The sequence below is a fragment of the Calidris pugnax genome, unplaced genomic scaffold, assembly GCF_001431845.1.
Source record: "Calidris pugnax isolate Ruff unplaced genomic scaffold, ASM143184v1 scaffold364, whole genome shotgun sequence".
Classification (NCBI taxonomy): Eukaryota; Metazoa; Chordata; class Aves; order Charadriiformes; family Scolopacidae; genus Calidris; species Calidris pugnax.
The window spans coordinates 385491-409754 of NW_015091109.1; the positions used below are offsets into that span (position 1 = coordinate 385491).

Genomic DNA, 24264 nt, shown 5'->3' on the forward strand with positions numbered 1-24264 from the left:
TCCCTGGGTCTCTGCTCTCGGCAGCCGAGACCAGGGCACTTTCATGCTTCCCCCCGCTTAAGGAGTGGGGGGAGGAAGGCTCTAACTCGCCGGTGGGCTGCAGACCACCGTCGGTGGTGGGAGGGGGAGGGAAGAGAGCAGGGGACGAGTTTATTTGTACCGAATATAATTAACTAATCACGGTCGCCGCAGTCAGCGGGAGATAACTAATCTGTTGCCTTGTGGCTTTTCGGTCTTAGTTGCATGCGTGTGTGCTGGAGAGGTTTCGCCGCTTCTGGGTGTCACCGAAATGAAGCCCCCCCTCCCCTCCCCCGGAGCTGGGAGCAATTAAATGAGGCTTTTAACACCCACGTTACCGGGGTCTTGTAGCGAATGACTTGGGCGGCGTGGGGGCTCGCATGCGGCGAGGGGAAGCGCCTGCTGCTCTCCGTGGCCGACTGGGGTTGGGGAGGGTGAGGGGGGCAACGATGGCGACTCCAGCCTCCCAAACTAAGTGAGGTGTGTGAAGCAACTTGGTGTTACTCCCAGTGAGATACAGGGCGCTTGTGTCTGATTTCCCGTGGAATCAGGGCGCTCCAGATGTGTGTTTTCCCGAAAAGCTTAGTTCAGCTCTCTTTTGTGCGTGATCAGTGGCTCCTGGGACAGCGAGACTTCTTAGGTCGAGCAAAACCTTAAATTCTTCCCTAGCTAAAACTTGATCTAGGACACTGTGCGGCTGCTTTTTGAATCTCTTCCCAAAAACCTCTACGGAAGATGATCCTTTCTGGTAAGAAAGGGCAGGCTGTTGGAGGTACCGTGAGCAACTTGTGACTTTAGGAATTGTAGTGTTGATCTTTGCAATCAGCTCCTTCTTGATCTCTTTCTCATGGAGCAGCCATTGTTCTGACACTCTGTATACTCCAGACATCTGTGGTCCTCCCATCCCCCAAAGTATGCAAGTGGTGAATGGAAAGAGGCTGGGCTGGTATGCTGAGGTTGGTGGAAGGAAATCAAGGAGGGGTTTTAGTAAAATAGGATCTTTATGTGCTGAGACTATAGTGAAGGCGAAGACAAGAAAACTACCTGAAAGAGTATCGGGGTTTTCTTGATACCGAGTTCAGACACACCAGAGAGCAACTTACCAATTATGGTTTTGCTTCTGAGTGATGAAAGGTACTACAGCAAGGCTTCAAAACAGCACAAAGGGCAAAACTTTTTTTTTATTGGGTTTATTGGGCCAAGTTATAATGTGAATTTCGGTAACTGACAGTCCAGGAACTTAATGTTAATCTCGCACTTCTATTAAAAAGGTGCTGACAGCTGCAGGTATGTGACTGCTGTGTTGATTGCCTAATCTCTTAAAATCTGTACTGTTAAAAATGAGGCTACTTAGGTGTTCAGACAACGCTTTAAGGCTCTCTAAATTCAGCATTCAGTATAAAATCATACTGAGCTTCTTGCTATTCTGGGGTTGTTCTAAAGAAATATCATATTTGCTGGGCTGTTCAGATATTTTTCTGTTTAGCTTTAAACTATGATATGCGTGGGAATGTTCATGTTGGTCTGTGTGGCTGATGATTTCAAAGAGTCTAGGGGAGAAATAAGTGAAAACATGTTGATGGAAAGAACAATGCAATGCACAATAGCTTCTAAAAGCAGGGATTTAATACAAAGTAAAGCTTGATTGAAAAAGTCAGTTCTTCAAATATTGTGTTAAATCCCTAGTAAGTCAAGCTTCCTTTTTCTTGCTTAAGCAATAAATAGCCTGGGATTATTGCTTCATATAGTCTACTATGAACTCTAGCATTTTGCTATGACTACGTGGTGTGTCAGAAACTGACTTATCAAATCTTGGCCACGAAACCTGGATGTTGGTCTTTCATGACTTAACATCACCAAAAACTCAAGTTTAACTCTTCGGAATACAATACCTCAGAAAGTTAATTGAAATGTAAAGACAACAAATGAGTACTAGCGGCCTTCTAAACTAATCTTGCAGTATTTTGAGGGGTAGAAAGGGAAGCAGCAAAAATGAGGCAGGAAACATGGCTATTGTAAGCTTCAGTCTTATAAACTAAAGTCTGAATGTGCAGTGTGAATCTCCCAGATAAGGATGTTTCTGCAAAGTATTGTCTAGTAGGCAGAGGAGTGTGCAAATACAGCAGTAATCAGAATCGCTCATGTTAATTCATAGATACAGCTGGTAAGGCAGGGGTTGTGGTGATCATGCAGTTGCTTGCAGCAAAACTTGTTCCGTGACTCTGGTAGGCTGCATACCATAGCAGGAAAATCAGGACTGACATTAAGTTATCTTGAACATCGAACTTTGTGAAGGCTGATAAAACTTGGTGAGAATCCGTGCAAGCAGTCGGGATGTGCTTGTGGGACCTCACAGCGTGCGTTTGCCAGCTCTGAGCACTCTGCCTTGCTGGGTGACTGTGCTTGCAGTAGCTTAGACACAGCGCTGCATTAACTCTGCAGACTCCTTGGCAGTAAGTATTGCTTGTGACTTTTCTTGTCTCTTCAAATAACGTGGTTATCCTGGTCAGATGGGCAGGGTAGTATTGCTGAGTTAAGCGTTGGAAGGCTTGTTTTGGGGGTGCTTTGATGTTGCGCACCAACTGAATTGGTTAGACTTGGCAACATAAGGTAGCCTGACGGTGGTTAACTCATAATATCAATTTCTGGCACTCAATTCCATGGTAGAACTTGAAGTAGTCTGTGATCTTAGCCCAAGAGTGTGATGTCTTAATATGCTAGTGTTGTGTGGCCTGTGTTGCCTCTCTGAAAAATGTTTTTTTGCACTGGTAGGTGACTTCAAGTGCAAGGAGAGAAATAATCAAAGTCTTATTCTAAGGTTTCTGCCTGTATGGAGCACCAAATTGATAAGGTGAGCAGGTGAAACGCATACCTGTAGCTTAACCTGCCCTCTTGAATCTGTTGACTCTCATCTGATGTAAAGGCTGACGTGTCCTGTGCTTTTGCTGCCTAGTGAAGTTATGGGCACAGATGTTGCTTTACAACTCCCATTACAGAAGAACTCTTTGTTAATGCTCCAAGTTGCTTTAGGAAACCATACAGTGGCTGGATTAGTATTGTGGAAGTAAAGTACTTGCTCTATTACTTACTACTAAATCAACTCTGGAGCCTTGTTTAAGGAATAAATTCATTCCCTTAAAGGTTTAAAGAGTTAATCTAGTATTCTAAGTTGCTGCTTTTAAAAAGGTAGTATGAGCTCGCTGGAAATTACTGGAGTTGGCAAATGCATGGTGTGCACTGTAAGCGTATTTGCTGGAACTAGCATTTCTAGGCTGATTTACCGTGCTAAATAGACTTGTATAAATTGGAGAAGTTTGCCAACTCTGCAGCAACTGTAGCAAGTAGTTCTGTATTGTCCTGGCAACAGTTCAGGTGCCCTCCAGTGGCCAGAAATCTTAGCATCCTAAAGGTGCTGATAAATGCCTGTTACATTGTCAGTTTGCCTTAATTAAAAGTGAGGGGAAGAACCATTTTACCGTGTCAAACTTCATTAGCATGTTTGTTGCTTAAGCAGTACTTTTTGCAGTGTCGGTATGTCTTATTGTAAATACATAGTTATTCTGACAAACAAGCAAAGGCAACCACTTTCAGATTCATAAGTATTTCATTAGTGTCAGTGCAATTATGACTAATCACTTGGGTTTCTTAAACCATGGAGATTAATGTTTAACATCCATGTCAGGGCTGGCTACATGGTTGCAGCCTAAGAAGAAACTGGATTATGGTTAGATACTTACTGGTTTGGAAGGGAGGTTGTTTGCTAAATTGTTGCTGTATTCCAGCGGAAATGGATGTTTTAAGCTCAACACAGACAGGAAGAAAAGATAACTCTGTAATACAGTGCCTGTCAACCTTCTTGTTAGTGCTGTACCTGATCATGATAAATGAGTGTAGAACCATTAAGTATCTTTTTGACACTCAAAACTGAGTGGGCAGGAAGCTTGAGGGCTGGCAGTGGTTTGTTGCTGAACTGTTGTTAGTGTTAAATGCAATGTGTTATAGTACTTGTCTAAGTTCTTATAGATTATTGCTAAATGGTCACGATGGCAGCTGTTTATGTGCTAGGTAAGACTGAAGAACGATGTCTCATCCTGGCTACTGCCATCTCTACTACAGACATGTGAAAGTAGGGGCACATAGGCCCAAATCTGTAAATCAGTGCAAGTTGATTAGGTGAGTAATGCTGGCAAACCAAACCTTAGAAACACTAGCTCATCCCTAACTGAGAAAGGCAGGAGTATGCATAACGTAGATAGCTGTGTCCTGCAAATAAGAGGTGATGATAAACCTTCTAACCTGTGATGATAAAACTGCTTTTAATGTTTTGCCCAGCCATGAAGAGATACTCAAACATAATGAATGCTGCATGAAACCCTAATTGGAAATGCTTGCTGGTGACCAAAAGGTCTCAAAAGTGAATCCATTGCTGAACAGAAGTGGCTTAGTAACTGTTTTGAGGTTGCTTGCATGAGTTGGTGGTGCTTGGTTGGTCAAAACAATTGGATTGATAATCTTGTTATGAACTTAGTGCAAATTCATGAACTTGAAACTTTTATACCAGTCCTTTAATACTGAGCTGCAAACTGCCATCAAAGGGTTGAATTTGTTATGAGGAGAAGATTATTACTTTTGTTCTCAAGCTGGATTTGTAACACCTGAGTAGTAGTTGAAGCAGCTCTGCACTTAAATATTAAGACTATCCTCAGCCCCTTTCTTGGACAGTGAAGAGGGATACCTCGGTACTTGGAGCAAATCTTGCCTATTAATAAAATGATAGGTTTTGCTATTGTTGCTGTATACTTGCCAGTGAAAAGCTCTTTAAACCATTACTTTCAAACATGCCCTGATAATTTCTCTGTCTGCTTGAGCAGAGCTGCTGCTTATAGCTCATGGAAACAACCAGAGATTTTTATAGAGTACAAACGAATACCCAGAGCAGAAATTGTAGCTCTCCTTGAGAAGATATCTTTATTTTCTTTGCAGATCTTGGTAGAAGCTGCTGATATACTTGTCCATAATTCAGAATATAGAGGATTGTGTTGATAGACCTCTTGCAACTCTGGAATGTTTCTTTAGGTAAAGTGCAAAATAATTGCCCTGTGGATCCAAATACTGTGACTTCTCTGAAGATCCAGTGCTGTGAGGTCGCAGAGACTACAGAGTGAATATGCTTGTGAGTAGCAAAGAACCTGGGACTGTGTGAAGAGGTGTGGTCTTCATACTGCATAGTGTGCCCAGCCGTGAGACTCTGGCAGCAATTCTCCTCCAGGTTCTCATCCTTTTATAGGTCAGTTATCTCAAGTATTTGTTGCCTGACCGCGGCTCTCAGACCAGTGGTAACTGGTGCTTTATTGAACCTTCTAATGGGTTGCTTTTAAAAGGGTACTTAAACCTTAGTACCTGTGAAGACCCTGACTAATTGCGCAAGCTGTTAGTGCCTAAATGCTGTGTTAGTGGCTCAGAAGGCTGTGTTTCAGTGACATTCAGTGCCTGCAGCTGAAAGATATCCCATCTGGCGGTGAAAACTCGGGAACCTTCTGATACATCTCATTACCTGAACTTCTGGTCAGTGGCTAAAGCTGCTCTTCAGTGATCAATTGAAGCTACCTATTTGCTGGGTGGTATTCTGTGCTTCTGTACTCCAGGTGAGCAAAACAAAATGTGGCTCTTGTTATGTTTACATTGTAGTGTGAGCTGCACTTGAAACTTAATGAGTTGTCAGGGTTGACCATTTTGGCAAGCTGACTAGCAAGTGTGATCTGTTACTAGCCTGCTGTCCCTTTTGGGAGGAAGGGGGGGGGGGGTTAAAAAGGTGAGGGTCCTGTAGTAGAACACTCCTAGTGCTCCAGTCCTAATGAAAGTGAAGTGTGGTAGAACAGAGCCTTACAGCTGTGGTGTAAAGTTCTTGTGGCCCCTTTCCCTCCCCTCTGCCGTGTGTGCCTAAGGCTGCATGGATTCAAAGTTTAGCCTCGTTTTCTGTCCTTGTAACTCGAGTCTTTCCTTCACTAGACATTTTTTGAGGAATAAATTATCTTTTAATACAGCTAACCCTGTGTTTAAGTCTAGTCAAGACTACCAGATGCCTGTACTTCGGTTCCATTAAGCAGTTGTAATCAACTTTCATAGAGAAGTCTAGCAAGAACAGAAATATTTGCATGCTGTTTGCTTTAGATAATGAGCATGTGAATAGAAACTCAACTCTGTGAACTTAATTGCTCTTAGATTGCTGAGATGACTGAAAATAGTCAGGCATAACACTTTATTTTGTGACGTGGCATCAAATGAGCTGTTATAAAACAAAACTTATACAAGCTACTGTAGGAAGGCTCTTCTGCCTTGATGTTATGGAAAGGAATTGTTGGATAATTTCTAAGGCAGGATACGAAGCCAGAACAATTGATGTAATAGCAAACTGGGATTCCTGAAGGAAAAAAATAATGAAGTAGAAAAGAAGCAGCAAGAAAATGTGGCTGAAAGCAGAGGTAACTTGTGAGCGTTGGCACATCTGTGTATGTGCATGTGCTGTCAAATACCTCTCTAGCACTTTATTCTGTGGATTGTCTTGAGGTAGTTTGTTGTTTCTTCCAGCATATATTATGGACGTTTAAAGCTTTTGTTAACTTTTGAGAAAGGTCAGTTAAGCAGATACTATTTAGGTTTCTTAATTTACTAGTATTTGATAGGAGAAATAAGCTTTCATGTCTTATTAAGAGATTCTAAAGAACATTTAAGACTTGTATCTTCTGGGTTCAGAGTCAAACTTAACGTGACCTGATTAGCTAAATCACAAATAGAACATACTGCTGTTTGCAAAGCGTCTTCTACCTTTCTGAAGACATCAGTGAATGCATTGTACTCTGTTGGATAGATTTGAGCTGGGTGGATTACATAGGATACCAGGTTTATCACAGAGTTTATCACTCAGTAGTTGGAGGAAATGATGTTAAACAAGTGTTGCTTGAGGAAATGACCAGAGCAGTTTTGTCATGAGTTAAAGTTTATGAATGAGTTTGTTTTGTTGCAGTTTAGGATCAGGAAGCTGGATTTCAATGTGGGTGCGTGCTGTGGCATGCTGTGTAAGATTGTTAACTCTTATTTTTCAGTAAAACAACTGAAATAGTTGAGGCTGCTGTGTTTTAGCACAACTTTATACAGTAATGCTGCTCTGTCTCTTGCCATTACACTTCTTTTGAGGTGGTAGAGAAGACTAAAGTTGAGCATTTCTATCATCTAGCCAGAAAGAAGATAGAAATGTTTCAAAGCTGGGAAAACACAAGCATGTGTTTTGACTGATTTTTGTATGGATTGACTTGTTTCTTTTTGGTGTTACATACTCTGTAAGTTGCTTCTATTTACTCAGGGTATCTTCAGATGGCCTATGACAAGATATTTTTAGCCAGTAAATTTTATATTCTGATTCCTGGTATAGGAAACAAGGTAAACATTTGCTGTCTCCACAAATATCTAAGTAGTCTATTGCTTTGTTTAATGTGGTCATTTGCAGTCCTAAACCATTATTTGAGAACCAGTTTTTAATGAGTTTCATAATAGTTTTTGTCCATGCAGGTCCTTAAACTGCTGGTGTGAGGAAGGATTTGAAAAATTGAATTTCTTAATCCAGAAGTCACTACTGGTGAGTGACTAATCTGATAATAATCAAGGTCCTCTAATGCCTGTATAGAACTTCATAATAACCTCCACTCACTACATACAGCTATTCCTTACAGAGTTGACAAAGTGACTGAGGACTACAAATGCTGCTACTTTAGGTGGAATGTGGGAATGCTGTTCAGTACTTGTTTTGTGGATATGGAATGTATTTAAGGAAAAACTGTTGTATGTAATCCTGTGTGGTACCTTTGTACAAGAAAAATGGAATTATTTTTTTTAAATGCAAGTCTTCAGAGTGAAACTCAAGCGTATTACGTGTTCCTACTTGGAAATAAAGTATATTCTGCTCATTGTGTAGAGGAACTTTAAACCCCAACTGTCACTCCTGCAGCAAGCTTCTAAAATCCCTTAAAACACATAACACTGGACTGGTACTTTCAGGAGTTCCTACTAATCTTACAGAAGCATCTGATACATGGAGGGCCTCTAAAATTACCTACAAAGCATACTTTACCCCCAGAGCTCAATAGAAGCCAGATAAAAATCCTCAAAGTTAAGTTTTGTTTGGAATATCTGGGAGGACATGGGAGAAGAGGACTTGATCCCCATTTGGATAAGAAGTAATTAGAAGTTTAAAACAGATTTGTGGTAAAAATTCTTGAACTTGTTTAACCTTCAAAGATACAAAATGAAAGTTTTCTAAATTGAGACCTCCAAGGCAGATGACAATTCTTTTAACCTCCCAGGTTATCTACTTCCTTAATCCAAAACTAGAATTGTCTAAGTTAGAAACAGCGCAAATACCCTGGATCATGACTTTCCACAAGTACTACCCTTGTTTTCATTAGTGCAATCTATAAATAAATTCTTACAGGTCACCTGTAACTTTTCCCTTCTCATCCTCAAATTGTAGCTGTCATGTTTTCTTCAGCTAGAGTGAGACTTTTACCTTTTCTTTTGGGAAAAAAAAAAAAGATGGGTATACACTGACTGTAGGCTTCCCTGTTTGAAGGAAGAAAAATAACTCTGGTTCCTTTTAGGCTTTGTGTTATTCAGTTTAGTGCCATTCCTAATGAATATTAAAGCAACTCTCCCAGTTGGATTGTGTCTTCATAAGACTATAAGCAGTAGAAGTAGGCTGGCTTGCTGCAAGAGTGCTTATAGCTGTGGGGTGGGTTAGATCAAAAAATACTTCAGGAGACAGGTCAGCTGCTCGTGCCTGAAAGAGCTTACACACCCTGAAAGCTGCTTTGATGTTTCCACTATTTTCCACTATCAATATTGTCTGTCTTAAAATATTTCTCCCTGCCACCACCCTGCTGCCTTTTCCAGAAAACAGGATAATAACTTCCAGGATAAGATGAAAGGATTTTTTTATTCAAAAAACCTTAATCAAATATATTTCCCATATCTCCACTTGAAAACTAAGGTTAATTAGAATAATAGAATTGCCTAGGTTGGAAGGGACCTTTCAGATCATCTAGTCCAATGGTCAACATAACTCTGATAAAAAAAAAAAAAAAGCATCACTAACCCATGTCTCTAAGCACTAGGCCAACCCAGCTTTTAAATACCTCCAGGGATGGTGCATCAACCTCTTCCCTGGGCAGCCCAGTCCAATGTGCAATAACCCTTTCCATACAAACGTTTTTCCTAATCTCCAACCTGAACCTCCCCTGGGGCAACTAGAGGCCGTTTCCTCTTGTTCCATCACCTGGGACTTGGGAGAAGAGACCGACCCCCCCGGCTACACCCTCCTTTCAGGGAGTTGGAGAGAGCCAGAAGGTCTCCCCTCAGCCTCCTTTTCTCCAGGCTGAACACCCCCAGCTCCCTCAGCCTCTCCTCACAAGACTTGTGCTCTAGAACCTTCACCAGCTCCATTGCCCTTCTCTGGACCCGCTCCAGCACCTCAATGTCTTTTTTGTGGGAAGGGGCCCAAAACTGGACACAGTACTCAAGCTGGGGCCTCCCCAGTGCCCAGTACAGGGGGATGATCACCGCTCGGGTCCTACTCACCACACTGTTCCTGACACAGGCCAGGATGCTGGTGGCCTTCTTGGCCACCTGGGCACACTGCTGGCTCATCTTCAGCCGACAGGCGACCAACGCCCCCAGGTCCTTTCCTGCCAGGCAGCTCCAGCCACTCTGCCCCCAGCCTGGAGCGCTGCAGGGGGTTGGTGGGACCCAAGGGCAGGACCTGGCATTTGGCCTTGGTGAACCTCAGCCCATCCATCCAGCCTGTCCAGATCCCTCTGCAAAGCCTTTCTACCCCCACTTGGTGTCATTTATAAACTTACTGAGGGTGCACTTGATCCCCTTGATAAAGATGTTAAAGAGGAAGCTTTTGATACATTAAGTTCTTATATTTCTGGTTTTGGGTCATATGTCTGTGGTTACAAACGTTTTTCCTAATCTCCAACCTGAACCTCCCCTGGGGCAACTAGAGGCCGTTTCCTCTTGTTCCATCACCTGGGACTTGGGAGAAGAGACCGACCCCCCCGGCTACACCCTCCTTTCAGGGAGTTGGAGAGAGCCAGAAGGTCTCCCCTCAGCCTCCTTTTCTCCAGGCTGAACACCCCCAGCTCCCTCAGCCTCTCCTCACAAGACTTGTGCTCTAGAACCTTCACCAGCTCCATTGCCCTTCTCTGGACCCGCTCCAGCACCTCAATGTCTTTTTTGTGGGAAGGGGCCCAAAACTGGACACAGTACTCAAGCTGGGGCCTCCCCAGTGCCCAGTACAGGGGGATGATCACCGCTCGGGTCCTACTCACCACACTGTTCCTGACACAGGCCAGGATGCTGGTGGCCTTCTTGGCCACCTGGGCACACTGCTGGCTCATCTTCAGCCGACAGGCGACCAACGCCCCCAGGTCCTTTCCTGCCAGGCAGCTCCAGCCACTCTGCCCCCAGCCTGTAGCGCTGCAGGGGGTTGGTGTGACCCAAGGGCAGGACCCAGCACTTGGCCTTGTTGAACCTCATCCCTTTGGCCTCGGCCCATCCATCCAGCCTGTCCAGGCCCCTCTGCAAAGCCTTTCTGCCCTCCAGCAGGTTGACACTCCCACCCCACTTGGTGTCATTTATAAACTTACTGAGGGTGCACTTGATCCCCTTGATAAAGATGTTAAAGAGGAAGCTTTTGATACATTAAGTTCTTATATTTCTGGTTTTGGGTCATATGTCTGTGGTTATCTCGTGTTATTAGTTGCAGAACTGATGTTGCCTGTATATTTTGGCTACTGACTCTTTGTAAAGCAGATACACAGGCACTATCATCAGGCCACTGCCTGAAACAAGACCAGTTATAAAATTAGACCAAAAGAATGCTTCTAGTAGCACCTTACTAGTGGTTGCAACAAGTTCTGAGCACTTGGAGAAAAAGTGTTTTTCAGTACGTGTACTTCTTTTCGCTTGTATGTAGATGATCAATGTTACTAATTGCTGTAACTGTCACAAGAACACTTTAGATCTGCTTGTTTCTGGGTAAGGAAATGTGTCATTCAGCACAATGGTTAATATGTACTTCTCTTCGCTTGTATGTAGATGATCAGTGTTATTAATTGCTGTAACTGTCACAAGACCACTTTAGATCTGCTTGTTCTAGGTAGGAAATGTGTCATTCAGCACAATGGTTAATTTGAAAGTGCAGTTGCTTGGCCTATCCTAGATGAGACCTAGAGAAACATAGGAAAATATGGTCAGTAGACATGTTCCCTTTAAATAGATCGTGGTGATTGGATGTGTCAGCCTTCATTTCTCATCCAGGGTTTAGTAACACGCTGTTCTCAAGCAAATGATTTCTGGAAGACTTGCAAACTTTAAGTTTGACTTGTTTTATGAAGGGGAGGGGAACTGTTTATCAGATCAGTCAGGTGCAATCTGAGTCAATCTTAATGAAGAGATTCTATTAAGATTAAGGTAGTAACCTTGAGAGGAGATGGATACGTTTTTATTTAATACAAGCAGCAAATACACACTGTTTCATAAGCTAACAAAATGGCTTAGCTGGCAATGGAAATTGGTTTATCTTAGACAATACTGCAGCAGAGGTGCAAATGTGCTGCGGTCTTGATATAGCGGGCAGGTAAATGTCACACTTGATATTCACTGCTCTAGACAGGCTATTCTCATAGTTCTAGTCCTCTGTAAGTCAGAGCAGAAATAAACAATTCATTGTTCTCTGTGTCTTAATGGAGTTTAACAGCTTTAGAAAGAAAATTATCTAGGTTTTACTGAAGCTGTTCAGAAGTATTGTTCAGATTTCAGAAATGCTATAGGCTTGTTGACTTCTTGGCATGTGGCTAGCTCTTCTCCAAAATCAGAAATTAATACCTAGTTTCTTTACTACCATCAAAATGCTCCTTCTCTTTCATTCCTTTGAAAACCAAGAAATTTGAATTGTCTTCTGTAGTAACTTGAAATTATGAGCTCATATGCCTGCTAAGCTTGCAGAACTGTGTTTCTCATTATTTTAGAATTCAAATACAAAGTTGGGACTGATGGTACACAATACAGTCTAGTGCAGTGTTTTGCATCGCTCTTCGTATGAGGAATTTAATTTATATTTTAAAAAAATCCAACCTGTATTTAAATCTGAAGTTGTTGATGCTGCTAAATGGGAGGATAGTGTCATGGGGGAGGAGGAGGTCTTTAAGAAGTTACCAGTCCCGTAACTCCTGGCAGTACATCCATATGAACTTCTGTATAATGTGACATTTACCAAAATTCAAACCTGAATTCTGAGCACCAGGTAGTCTTTAAAAACAGCAAGGCTTACAGAAGCTTGAAGTTATGCTAAAGTTCATTTGTAAAGTATACTGAGTCCTTCTGTCTCTTTGTGATGGTTAAAATGTGTATTACTGACCTTGACAATGTGCTGTCACTAGTCATGTGTTCTCCAATAGATTGGAATAGGAGTCTGATTTAAAGGAGCTGGTTCACAGTTAAAGACTACAAGTTTAATTTTCCTGGCAGGGTTTGGTTTGATTTTTTTCCCTCTTGTTTCCATCTCACCCCCACCCCAGGCATGTATTTATCCAGTTTCTGTGAGGGAAATGAACAGCACAAGTCTGGGGTTGTGGCTCCCTTTGTAAGTGTGGCAGTTAGCCTTGTCACTTACACCCAGGAGGACAAGTCAGCAGCTTGTCTGGACTCGAGGTTACCCCCTCGTAAAATTAGAATGGGAAGGAAACTGTTGGGAGACCATGCAGTTACAGAAACCCTAAAAGCAAACAGAATGTACCCCTCTTCCCTGGCTACCTTTAGTCTGCAGTGATTTTGAACTCTTAGGATTAAAACCAGTTTTCCCCTCTAAATAAAAAAAGCTACCTGGAATTGCAGGAGCCGTGTGTGTATGTGTGCTTATAGGTGTATGAAATGCAGATTAGGATGTTAGAAACTTTCAGGGTCAGCGTTTCAAAGACTGAATATCTGACTGATAACACAGCTCTGAACACTTCATGTAGCGTTACTCATTCCTGTTTTGTAGACGTTCTTCAGCTTTATTTTGGAATAGTGTTTCAGTTCAGTGGCTGGTCTGGGCTGTTGGACTGTACCAAATGGTACTGCTGATCTCTTGAGGCTGCTGAAAAGGAAACAACCATTTCAGAGTGCTGTCACCGTAGCCCAGCTGCCTTTATTCCTGCAGAATTTTAGCATTGGAAGGAAATTATAAATGTTGTTCCCAAGCCCCCTGTTGAATATTTGAATCTGAGGCGGTAGTAACTATCTCAAGGCATAGTTAATACTCTTGAGTGCTGCATCTACCAGTGTGTTAACTTCAAAACCGGGCTGGTGATCATTTTTATTAGCAGCCTCCTGATAGGAGGAGGAGGCAAGAAAGGTTACAATAAAAATAGATCATCTTTTGTACTAAGTGTATTGTGAATTGTGTATAGCAGGTAGATCTTGCCGAGTTTTCTGTTGGAAGTGTCACATTTGACTTACAGTGAGGAGTAGGGGGAGTGAGAATGCAGATTTTACTTTCAGTGGTATTAAACTTTCTGTTTGGAAGGTGTTAGTGTGGCTGACGAGGTAACGCCTGAGACCTGCAGGGAGCTGGCAAGCTTTTGTAGAGGTGCTTCCTCCAATTTACCTGCTTAGGGGGGAGTTTTTGCATTAATGATGGACTGACAGCATGATTTAGTTTTTCCTTCCCCTTAACACTGCTGCTCCCAAACTCCTAACAGCACGTTGGGAGAAAGCAGCGATCAAGGGAGTGGAGAAAAATGGTTGTATTGTGAGTGCATCCTCCGTGGAGACTGTGAGGAGTAGACTGATTTGGCCAGTCTCTTCCAGGCTGTGGAGTAGGACTGGTTTAGGGACCTAAGTGGTTCCAACTGCATAGCAGGGTTCTTACTGTGTGTTGTGTTATGTCTTAAATCAGCTTAATGCTGCTTATTTGCTGCAGATGCAGATCCACTGTCCATTTTAAAAGAGCCAGGGAAGGGTTGCTGCCAAAAGTCGTGGGAGTGCAGAGTCAGGACAAACAGCACTGGCATTTGCAAAGCAAAGCAAAGCAAAGTTTGCTCAGGAGCTGCTGGAGTTTCCTGCAGCTGGCTCAGAGACAGTGAAACACAAGCTTGCCGCAGAGGTGCCTAACCTATTCCCTGAGACTCTTCAAACTGCAGGCCTGTCTTCTGTTTAATTATGATTTTCTAAAAGCTACTGCTGAAGGAAACTCTTGAACAGGGAAATCAGTCTTTACACAAATAGAGCATCAAATGGACTTTGTTCTCCTGACACGGTACTGCAAACCTGTCCTTTAAAGAGATTTTTACTTCATTGTCTAGGAATGTTTTGATCAGTGTGGCTCTCACACCTAATGGCACACGGGGGCTGATGGCTGGAAGAGATGTTTTTGCTCACTGTGCTAGTTACCACTACAAATGTTTCTGCTTGGCTGGCTCCCAGAACAGGCTGTCACCAGCTCTGTGTCTGTGCTGAAACCGGGGTTGGACTGGGAGGGAGGGGGAAGGGGAATAAATGAAATAAAAGTATGACAGCTCGAGTGACCCATCGTGAAGCTGTAGCCTCGGGTTTCTCTTTTTGGGTTAGTGAAGAGATGGCTACAGATTTATGGTACAAATACCTCTGTGCTGCTTGGGGATATCAAATGGAGGTGCGCACAGAAGGTTTTGATAGGTTGTTTGATTGTCTTTTAGCCTCCAGCCCCCAGTTATCTTGGTTTTTTCCAAATAAAAGAAAAAGTTTGGTGACCTAATGTGTGCAACTAAAGGAGAACATTTGTTTATAAAGCTGGTTCAATTTTCAGTTTAACTTAAAGGAAGACCACTTTGTCTAGCAAGAAACCCTTCTTCCTGTGGTACAGAAAAGGAATAAAGGAGGAGGTTTGATTTATAAATCTTCAGTCTTTGTACCACTGAAATAATAGCTGCTTGCCTCAAATGGTGTTTTCAGCTTTCCCTGTGAAAATCCACGTTGTAGATCTGTATCAGGCAGTTTTGCTGGTACCTTAAGAGTAGCTGTCTTTGGGGGAAAAGAGGAAGGCTGACGTTTAGCCCGTGTCTTTGTGGCATGTCCAAGCTGTGGAATTTAATGTCTGGACTTACCTTATGCAAGAATAGAAAAGTAAAAAATAGCTCTATCATGGGCAGTCTTCAATTTATTCTTCTTTTGCAGCTTTAGGAGGAGAATATATTTTACATACAGTCTACCAGAAAAGATCTGGGTGATACATCTCATTCTTGAGTGTCTGTGTCCGTGGGGGTTTGCTAATTAGCATTTGAATATACTCACTGTAGTAATGGCAGGGTGTGTGAAGTCTTAGTTTGTAATTCTAGTGTTCTAATATGAAATTCTGTCTTACTATAGTAAGACAGATTAGTGTTTAATAAGTCCTAACCTTGCTCCCTCTGATTAGTGTTTAATAAGTCCTAACCTTGCTCTTTTCTTTTTCAGGATCTCTGAAAGGTAGCAGGAAAGAGTTCTGGGAGCACAGCAAGGAACATGGCAACCCAAGGTACATCATGCGTCACAGTTTCTGTTAATTAGGACCCAGTAGTTCTAAGAAAGAGGAGATAAATTGGCTCCTTACTCCCCTTCTTTAACTTAAAGTCACTTGGATTGAATAATGTCTGCTCTACTACAATAATTATTACCTTCCCTCTGGAATTCAAACCTGCAAACAAGTTTGTCACTGTAAGCCTTTTGGGTCCCTTAAGTACAGTCAAGTACCTAATGATAGTATGTGGAGAAGGGAACCTTTAAGCAGTAACTGCCTGTTGGTCGGGTTTATAGATCGGTTCGACATAAACCCTCAGTTTAAAACTGCTGTCTCACTTCCAATACTACCTCTGCTGGCTTGAGACAGTTGTTTGTAACACTTTATTTTTGTTTAAAATCTGTGTCATCTCCTGAAGGATTAATACATGCTGGAGTAATTGAACTAAACTTAATTGTTAACAACTTCTTACAGCTGACTTGATGGAGTTGGATATGGCAATGGAGCCAGACAGAAAAGCAGCAGTCAGTCATTGGCAGCAACAATCCTATCTGGACTCTGGCATCCATTCTGGTGCCACAACAACTGCTCCCTCCTTGAGTGGGAAGGGAAATCCTGAGGAGGAAGATGTGGACACGACACAGGTCCTGTACGAGTGGGAGCAGGGATTCTCTCAGTCCTTTACCCAGGAGCAAGTTGCTGGTAAGGCCCTTTCTATTACACTGGTTTGCTTAGACACGCGGCTTAACGATACAGAAACATAAATATAGAACAACCACCAATATATTAGATATATTTTTTATTCCTAGTTTGAGGTAACGACATACTTTGTTTTTCAGATATTGATGGCCAGTATGCGATGACCAGAGCTCAGAGGGTGCGTGCAGCCATGTTCCCTGAAACACTGGATGAAGGAATGCAAATCCCATCCACGCAGTTTGACGCTGCTCACCCAACTAACGTGCAACGCTTGGCTGAGCCATCCCAGATGTTAAAACATGCTGTTGTCAATTTGATAAACTACCAAGATGATGCTGAACTCGCGACTCGCGCAATCCCAGAACTGACCAAACTCTTGAATGACGAGGACCAGGTAAGCATTTTCCTCACCTCAGTGTAGCTTGCTTGTGGGGCTCCTTCAACGACCTTAAAACTAAAAGCTTTCTTCCACTATTTCTGTAGGTGGTGGTGAACAAGGCTGCAGTTATGGTTCATCAGTTATCCAAAAAGGAAGCATCTCGCCATGCTATTATGAGATCTCCTCAGATGGTGTCTGCTATCGTACGTACCATGCAAAACACAAACGACGTGGAAACGGCCCGTTGTACTGCAGGTACACTACACAATCTCTCGCACCACCGCGAAGGCTTGTTGGCCATCTTCAAATCAGGAGGCATCCCTGCTTTGGTTAAAATGCTTGGGTACGTGCACTAATAAGACAGTACGTGTGGTTTTTTTCAGTTGGTACCAGTAGGTGCAGGTACTCATGAGCCTTTTTTCCTTCTGTAGGTCCCCAGTGGACTCTGTGCTGTTCTATGCCATTACAACTCTTCACAATCTCCTGTTGCATCAGGAAGGAGCCAAAATGGCTGTCCGTCTAGCTGGTGGGCTGCAGAAGATGGTTGCCTTGCTCAACAAGACAAATGTTAAATTCTTGGCCATCACAACGGACTGCCTTCAGATTTTAGCGTATGGCAATCAAGAAAGTAAGGTAAGTGCCTCTGCTGTTGAAGCCCTGAAAAAGAGCGAGCGTGCTATGAATGGCCAAACAGCTCCTGTGTGCTGACCACCTTCTTCTGAATCTTCAGCCCTGTTGGGCTTCTGCCAGTCCATCCTGACCTTGCAAGAGGTGAAGGACGCAGGAATTACTTTGCAGAAATGCAGTCGTGTCTATGGTGAGACTGCAGAACTTAGACCTGACCAGCAGACACGAACAGTTTTTTAGATACCTGTAACCTGTGGTGGGTGGAGACCAGCACCAATTGCTTCCTGCTGGGGTGCACAGGAACTGACAGATCAATGTTATTTTTGCTGTCTTTCAGCTGATTATTCTGGCAAGTGGCGGACCCCAGGCTCTAGTAAACATAATGAGGACCTATACTTATGAGAAGCTATTGTGGACCACAAGTAGGGTGCTGAAGGTGCTGTCAGTCTGCTCCAGCAACAAACCTGCTATTGTTGAAGCTGGTGAGTACCTTGTACCCATGGCAGCTTAAAAAGCTGTACGGTGCTGCAGGACCAGTACATTTCACACAGGAACAGAAGCTGCCAGGATGAAAAATTGAACTTGGATTGGTTCTTTGGTCCATAACTAATTTTGGAAGCCTTTAGTGTACAGATGTATGAAAGGCAGACTATTCTAAGGAAGTCTGCTGTGGTGTTGGCTGGGTGGCTTAGTGCCTGAGCGTTGTCAGAATGGTCCCCTTAGAATATGCACACATTAAAAAGGCCCAGTGTCACAAAAAGAATCTCGGGGTTTTCTGTTATGTGATGATGGGTTAGGGCCCAGCCATATTATGATAATAATGCCAAGAAAGATCTAAAAGCTTGTGAGATACGTACTGAGGCTTTAAGGAGGAGAAGGACCTGATTGTTTACCAGATGAGCATCTGAGTAACGGCGTCAAATCTGTACCATGTTCTAGGTGGGATGCAAGCTTTGGGACTGCACCTCACAGATCCAAGCCAGCGTCTTGTCCAGAACTGTCTCTGGACTCTGAGAAATCTGTCAGATGCTGCAACAAAGCAGGTAAATGGCTTTTCTAAGGGAGCAGGATCAAAAGCCAACATAGTGAGAGAGGAGAGACACTAAATTTTTCTTCCCTCTTTTTTTTTTTTACAGGAGGGAATGGAAGGCCTTCTAGGAACTCTTGTTCAGCTTTTAGGATCAGATGATATTAATGTTGTGACTTGTGCTGCTGGCATCCTTTCTAACCTTACCTGCAACAATTACAAGAACAAGATGATGGTGTGCCAGGTTGGGGGCATCGAGGCTCTCGTGCGCACGGTCCTTCGGGCCGGAGACAGGGAAGACATCACAGAACCTGCCATTTGTGCGCTGCGTCACCTCACCAGCAGGCATCAGGAGGCTGAGATGGCTCAGAATGCAGTCCGTCTGCACTATGGACTCCCAGTGGTGGTTAAACTGCTGCACCCGCCCTCACACTGGCCTTTGATCAAGGTAAAGAACAGTGAACAGCTTTCAGTGCTGAAAACTGCTGCTTTTTTAAATGTAACTTTAGCTGTAAAAAAACTGTTTCCAAGGTGTTGGGGAATGTAACTTGTCTGATGGGTGGGTTGCTTTAATTGGGCAACTTGGCATGGTGTCTCTTGGAGATTTAAAGCATTTGGCATAAACTGTGATATTACAAAAAAAAAAGAAAGGAACGACTCACAGCAGGCACACCCCTCATGCTTGCATTTGGCATCATGATATAAAAAAAAAGAAAGGAACCACTCACAGCAGGCGCACCCCTCATGGTTTTTTCTTTTTTATTCCCCCCCTTTCTCCCCGCAGGCCACTGTCGGTTTGATCCGGAATCTGGCTCTGTGTCCTGCAAACCACGCCCCGCTGCGTGAACAAGGTGCTATCCCCAGGCTAGTCCAGCTGCTGGTCAGGGCACACCAGGACACCCAGCGACGCACTTCCATGGGTGGAACACAGCAGCAGTTCGTGGTGAGTGGCCACCACTAACTCAAGTTGTATGTAAAACTTGTTTCTAAAACTCCTCGTTGATCAGCGCCCCTCACCATCTATTAATTGGTCTACAGTGGCATGATCATTTCTGTCTCGGCAGACGTGAAGCTTTTCTTTCAATAAGTAACTAAAAAAAAAGACCTAAACCTTGGTTCTTGTTTTACTGAGACCATTTAATTCTGGATGCTGTAGATAAAAGAAATAGTGGTTTTGCCTGCTCTGGCAAGGCAAGTAGGTCTCTACCAAGAAACCAGAACTGCCTCATCCTTCTCAGGAGTATGGGTTTAAGAATGCTATTGCAGCTTGTGATGTATTTTCAGGGGTGTTCAGAGCTGTGGAAGTACTGAGAAGTTGTACAGGCCCCATACTTGTTACCTGTTGATGTACCAGGCCAGTGTGGCAAGATGAGTTTCAATTTTTTGCCCCATTTTAAACACACCACCAAAGGGAAGGTCGCCTTAGCACAGGCAAACAGAAGCCTGTACAGGAGCGTAGTTAGTACCTGCAGAGGTAGGAGGGGGCCTCTTTGTTACTGATGGCCACTTAACAAACTTGGTGAACTGCCAAGCTAGATCCAGCTTGGGGAAGAAAAGCCAGTGTTATCAGACATGAAATTTATAATGAACTGAAATAAAAATGAGAACCCCGTGAGGAGTTCCACTGAGATGCTTCACGTACTGAATTTAGTTGGATAAACTGGGCCAGCTCCTAGCAGGGATGCTGTCTGAAGGACAGCAGTAGATGGTGGCCATGAGGCCTGTTGGGGGGAGGAGGGTGTGTGCAGGGGACGAGTTTTGGTTGATTGGTTGACAGGGTGATCAGCTTGGTTTTTTGACAGTCATTTTAGAAGACAGCATGCAATGTCTCAACTTCAAAAAATGCCTTTTCTTTCCCTAACTACAGGAGGGTGTGCGTATGGAAGAAATTGTCGAGGGCTGCACTGGAGCCCTGCATATTCTTGCACGGGATGTTCATAACCGAATCGTAATCAGGGGTCTCAATACCATTCCACTGTTCGTGCAGGTGAGTAAGAGCTCAACATGATGCAGTCGTACATACTAGAAAAACAAGTAAAAACAAAAAAAAACAACCAACCAAGCCCTTGCACTTCCTTGGTGGAACTGCTGAGTCAGATTGTGCTGCAGAGCTCATTTCAAGCAGAAGGGCTGAAGGAACCCTTGTGTTTTGGTTGCAGTTGTTGTACTCTCCCATTGAGAACATCCAGAGAGTAGCTGCAGGTGTCCTTTGTGAACTGGCTCAAGACAAGGAAGCCGCTGAAGCAATTGAAGCTGAAGGTGCAACTGCCCCTTTAACAGAACTGCTTCATTCTAGGAATGAGGGGGTTGGTAAGTGACCTTAAAAGATAATTTTCATGCTTGTGTTAGAAAGGTTGCTAGAAGACTCAATCTCTAATAAAATCACTGTTTTTTTTTCCAATAGCCACGTACGCAGCTGCAGTGCTGTTCAGAATGTCCGAGGACAAACCACAGGACTATAAGAAGAGACTTTCAGTTGAGTTGACAAGCTCTTTGTTCCGGACTGAGCCCATGGCCTGGAACGAGGTGAGTTGTGTCTCTGTATTAACAGTTCCTTGGGGAGACCTCGTTTCCAAGTCCTCCCTCCTTCCAGTAGGAAGTGTAGATGCCATCAGTGATAAGGCCCAGCTTTACACATGGCTGTACCTTCTTGACTCTCTACATGTCCAGGGTCACTGAACCTGTGGCAGTCAGCCTTAGAGCTGCTTCTTCCCTTGCAGATAGTGAACACAGTGAGAACGATAAAGAACGGACTCTTGCTGAGTGTGCAAAGCTGTAGAGAAGAACTTTGCACATAGTGAGCTCTGAGTGCAGAAACTGAGGCAGGAGTGAGGGCAGCATAAACATAAAGCGTATCCTGTGAGGCTTCTGTCAGGCAAACCATGTAAGACTCACAATCTCGGGTGGGGAAGCAACTTGTGTTCTTAGAACTGAGCTTTCAGACTTGTGGATGTTTGCAGGCTGATTATCAATCACACATCGCCTTTTTTCACACCTAAAGGGCTACACAGTGAATTGTGCCTGAGAACAAGCTGCGTGCGTGGGGTGGAGGGAAGATTTCACTAAATCTGTCTTCCCCCAGATTCTTGAGATTCAGGAGCCCAGCTTGTCTTAACTTGGGTGTATTTACCATTATGACATAAAGAACAGTAGCCCTTGATTTGTATTATTTCAGTGTTTACTCGTCTGTTTCCCCTAAAATCTGTATTTACTACAGTCATGTGGAAAAAAAGCTAAATATCTATTTTAGATTAGATTTTTGCAGTTACGCTACAGCCAGGGCAATTCTGTAATTGGACAAACTGGGGGAGGTCCCTTCAGAACTCCTAAATGCTCTGTTGCTGCCCGGGGAGTCTCTGAAGAGCTGACTGGGGAGCTGGGCCGCTGTACCTGAGGAGAAGAGTGCTCCTAGACATGTCCCCAACTAGAGTCCTCCTTCCAGTGATGGATGGATTCCTGCCCCTGATTTGTGTCTGTTACATATTGGATGCAGATGCTTGGATAAGAAGGCATTTCATGTCCACAGAAAGTACCAGCTGCAGTGCTCACTGCAGAAATGTTGCTAAACAGGGATCTAGGGCAAGTTTCAAAACTTTTAAAACTCAGAATTACTAGCGCTGGCCCAAAGACCTGACGTTAAAACTGTTTTGTAACTTTTTGTGTCCATCCAGACAGCGGATCTCGGACTTGATATCGGTGCCCAGGGAGAACCTCTTGGATACCGCCCCGACGGTACGTGTCCTCTGCTCCCCTTGACCAAAAACTTAAGTTGGATGAAGTCAAGTCATAGATTTTAAAGGAGAACTGCAAATGAGTGAGGAGTGAGTTACTCCTCAGCGAGGTGTCACGATCTGAGAGGCAGGCGGGGAGCTGCCAGTTCAAATCACCAGTTTGTGCAGCACCACCGCCAGCGCTGAACTGGGAGCCCTAAGAACGTGCAAAACTGGTGTCTCTTGTCTGAGCCTTGTGGGAGACTCTCCCGCTGAGCTGTTGTTCCCAGAAATCTTTTAAATCCTTTACAAATGGACTTGACAATTCCAATAGTGCAGTTTTTCTTTAAAACAAAAGCTGGTATTGAATGTATTAGTCTGTGAGTGTCTATAGACTCCAACGCAAGCCTCTCCCTAAGGATTCTAAGCTATTTTTGACTAGTCTTTCAGAAGCAAGTCTACAGTCTCGGAGCCTGGTTGTGCTGCAGTATTGTTGAATTTTAGTACTGTTGATTGTGCAGACTAATGGCTTGGCTGGAATCTGCTCGTGCTTCTGACTGCAGTGTGCTTTGTCTGCAGACCCGGACTGGAGGGCTGTTTCCAACAATGGAATAGCCATTAAGGGCAGGCAACAGATTGTTTTGAACTTGGCTGAACTAGAAAAAAAAAAAATAAATTAGATGGCTACAAAGATCTTCTCACACACTGATACTTGCAGCTTCTGATGCATCTAACATCTGTTAACATTATGCTTTTTTTCCCTCTGCCACCTTTAACTTTCTTAGATCCTAGCTACCGTTCTTTCCACTCTGGCGGATACGGTCAGGATGCCTTGGGTATGGACCCTATGATGGAACATGAAATGGGTGGCCACCACCCTGGTGCTGACTACCCAGTTGATGGTCTGCCAGATCTTGGCCATGCCCAGGACCTTATGGATGGGCTGCCTCCAGGTGACAGTAATCAGTTGGCCTGGTTCGATACTGACCTGTAAATCATCCTTTAGGTAAGAAGCTCCAACCTTGAATTTAAAAACAAAACAAAAAAAGAGAAAAAGAGACGAGTGGATTGAGGAGTTGGTTGGCAGGGAGGGATTGGCTCAGTCGGGTCCCGGTGTGCCAGGACACTGAGTGAACGCTCTGGAAACACAGTCTGTACACTCCAAACTGACTTCTGCCCTGAAGTGTGGAAGTAATTAACTGTGATGTCTTGTGCACTGGCTTCATGCAGTCTTAATATGTGGAAAGAGCCCTTTGGTGCTCAGGAACACTGACACTTGTGTTTTTTTTTTTCTCTTTGCAGCTGTATCATCTGAATGAACTTGCATTGATTGGCCTGTAGAGTTGCTGAGAGGGCTCGAGGGGTGGGCTAGTATCTCAGAAAGTGCCTGACACACTAACCAAGCTGAGTTTCCTATGGGAACAATTGAAGTAAACTTTTTGTTCTGGTCCTTTTTGGTCGAGGAGTAATAATACAAATGGATTTTGGGAGTGATTCAAGAAACGAAGAATGCACAAGAATGAATTGCAAGATGGAATTTATCAAACCCTAGCCTTGCTTGTTAAAAATTTATTATTTTTTTTAAATCTCTGTAATGGTACTGACCTTGCTTGCTTTGGAAGTAGCCTTTCTTTTCGCAGTAATTGTCGTTAGTTTTTTTTAAAGTCTCTCGTAGTATTAAGTTATAGTGAATATGCTACAGCAGTTTCTAATTTTTAAGGATTGAGTAAAGGTGTAGAACACTAATTCATAATCGCTCTAACTGTATTCTGAATAAAGTGTAACATTGTGTAGCCTTTTTGTATAAAAAAACTAGACAAATAGAAATGGTCCAATTAGTTTCCTTTTTAATATGCTTAAAATAAGCAGGTGGATCTATTTCATGTTTTTGATCAAAAACTTTATCTGGGATATGTCTGGGTAGGGGCCAGTAAGAACTGTTTATTTGGAACCTTGTATTGGACAGTTTACCAGTTGCCTTTTATCCCAAAGTTATTGTAGCCTGCTGTGATACAGATGCTTCATGAGAAAAATGCAGTTATAAAATGGTTCAAAATTAAAGTAAACTTTTAATTCACTCTGTGTCAAATTATTTCAGCTGATAAAGTATATTGGGGTGTGGCCTGGGCTGGGCAATAAACGAGGGACAGACACTCTCTTTAACAAGCTCTCTGAAAATTGTCCTGGAACTGAACAACAGCTTCAGCCCCTCAGAGGAGGAAGCCAAAACCCT

At 43.3% G+C, this 24264-nt stretch overlaps 1 protein-coding gene across 3 annotated transcripts in view; it reads left to right on the forward strand.

The window, feature by feature from the left end:
* CTNNB1 (catenin beta 1) overlaps nt 1–24108 on the forward strand; it is a 24909-nt gene extending 801 nt beyond the window's left edge. Inside the window, exons 2-17 of one of the 3 annotated variants that reach the window (XM_014958043.1) lie at nt 7585–7651; nt 15547–15607; nt 16064–16291; nt 16429–16682; nt 16772–17010; nt 17099–17300; nt 17632–17776; nt 18234–18337; nt 18431–18769; nt 19106–19264; nt 20189–20308; nt 20481–20631; nt 20726–20847; nt 21993–22053; nt 22817–23037; nt 23334–24097. In XM_014958043.1, the coding sequence (XP_014813529.1) occupies nt 15595–15607; nt 16064–16291; nt 16429–16682; nt 16772–17010; nt 17099–17300; nt 17632–17776; nt 18234–18337; nt 18431–18769; nt 19106–19264; nt 20189–20308; nt 20481–20631; nt 20726–20847; nt 21993–22053; nt 22817–23025 (2346 nt within the window). In that variant the 5' untranslated portion in view covers nt 7585–7651; nt 15547–15594 and the 3' untranslated portion in view covers nt 23026–23037; nt 23334–24097. Of the gene's footprint in view, nt 1–7584; nt 7652–15546; nt 15608–16063; nt 16292–16428; nt 16683–16771; nt 17011–17098; nt 17301–17631; nt 17777–18233; nt 18338–18430; nt 18770–19105; nt 19265–20188; nt 20309–20480; nt 20632–20725; nt 20848–21992; nt 22054–22816; nt 23038–23333 lie in introns of all 3 variants that reach the window. The other 2 variants (XM_014958042.1, XM_014958044.1) reach the window with 2 other exon arrangements.
* Nucleotides 24109–24264: the final 156 nt, after the last annotated feature.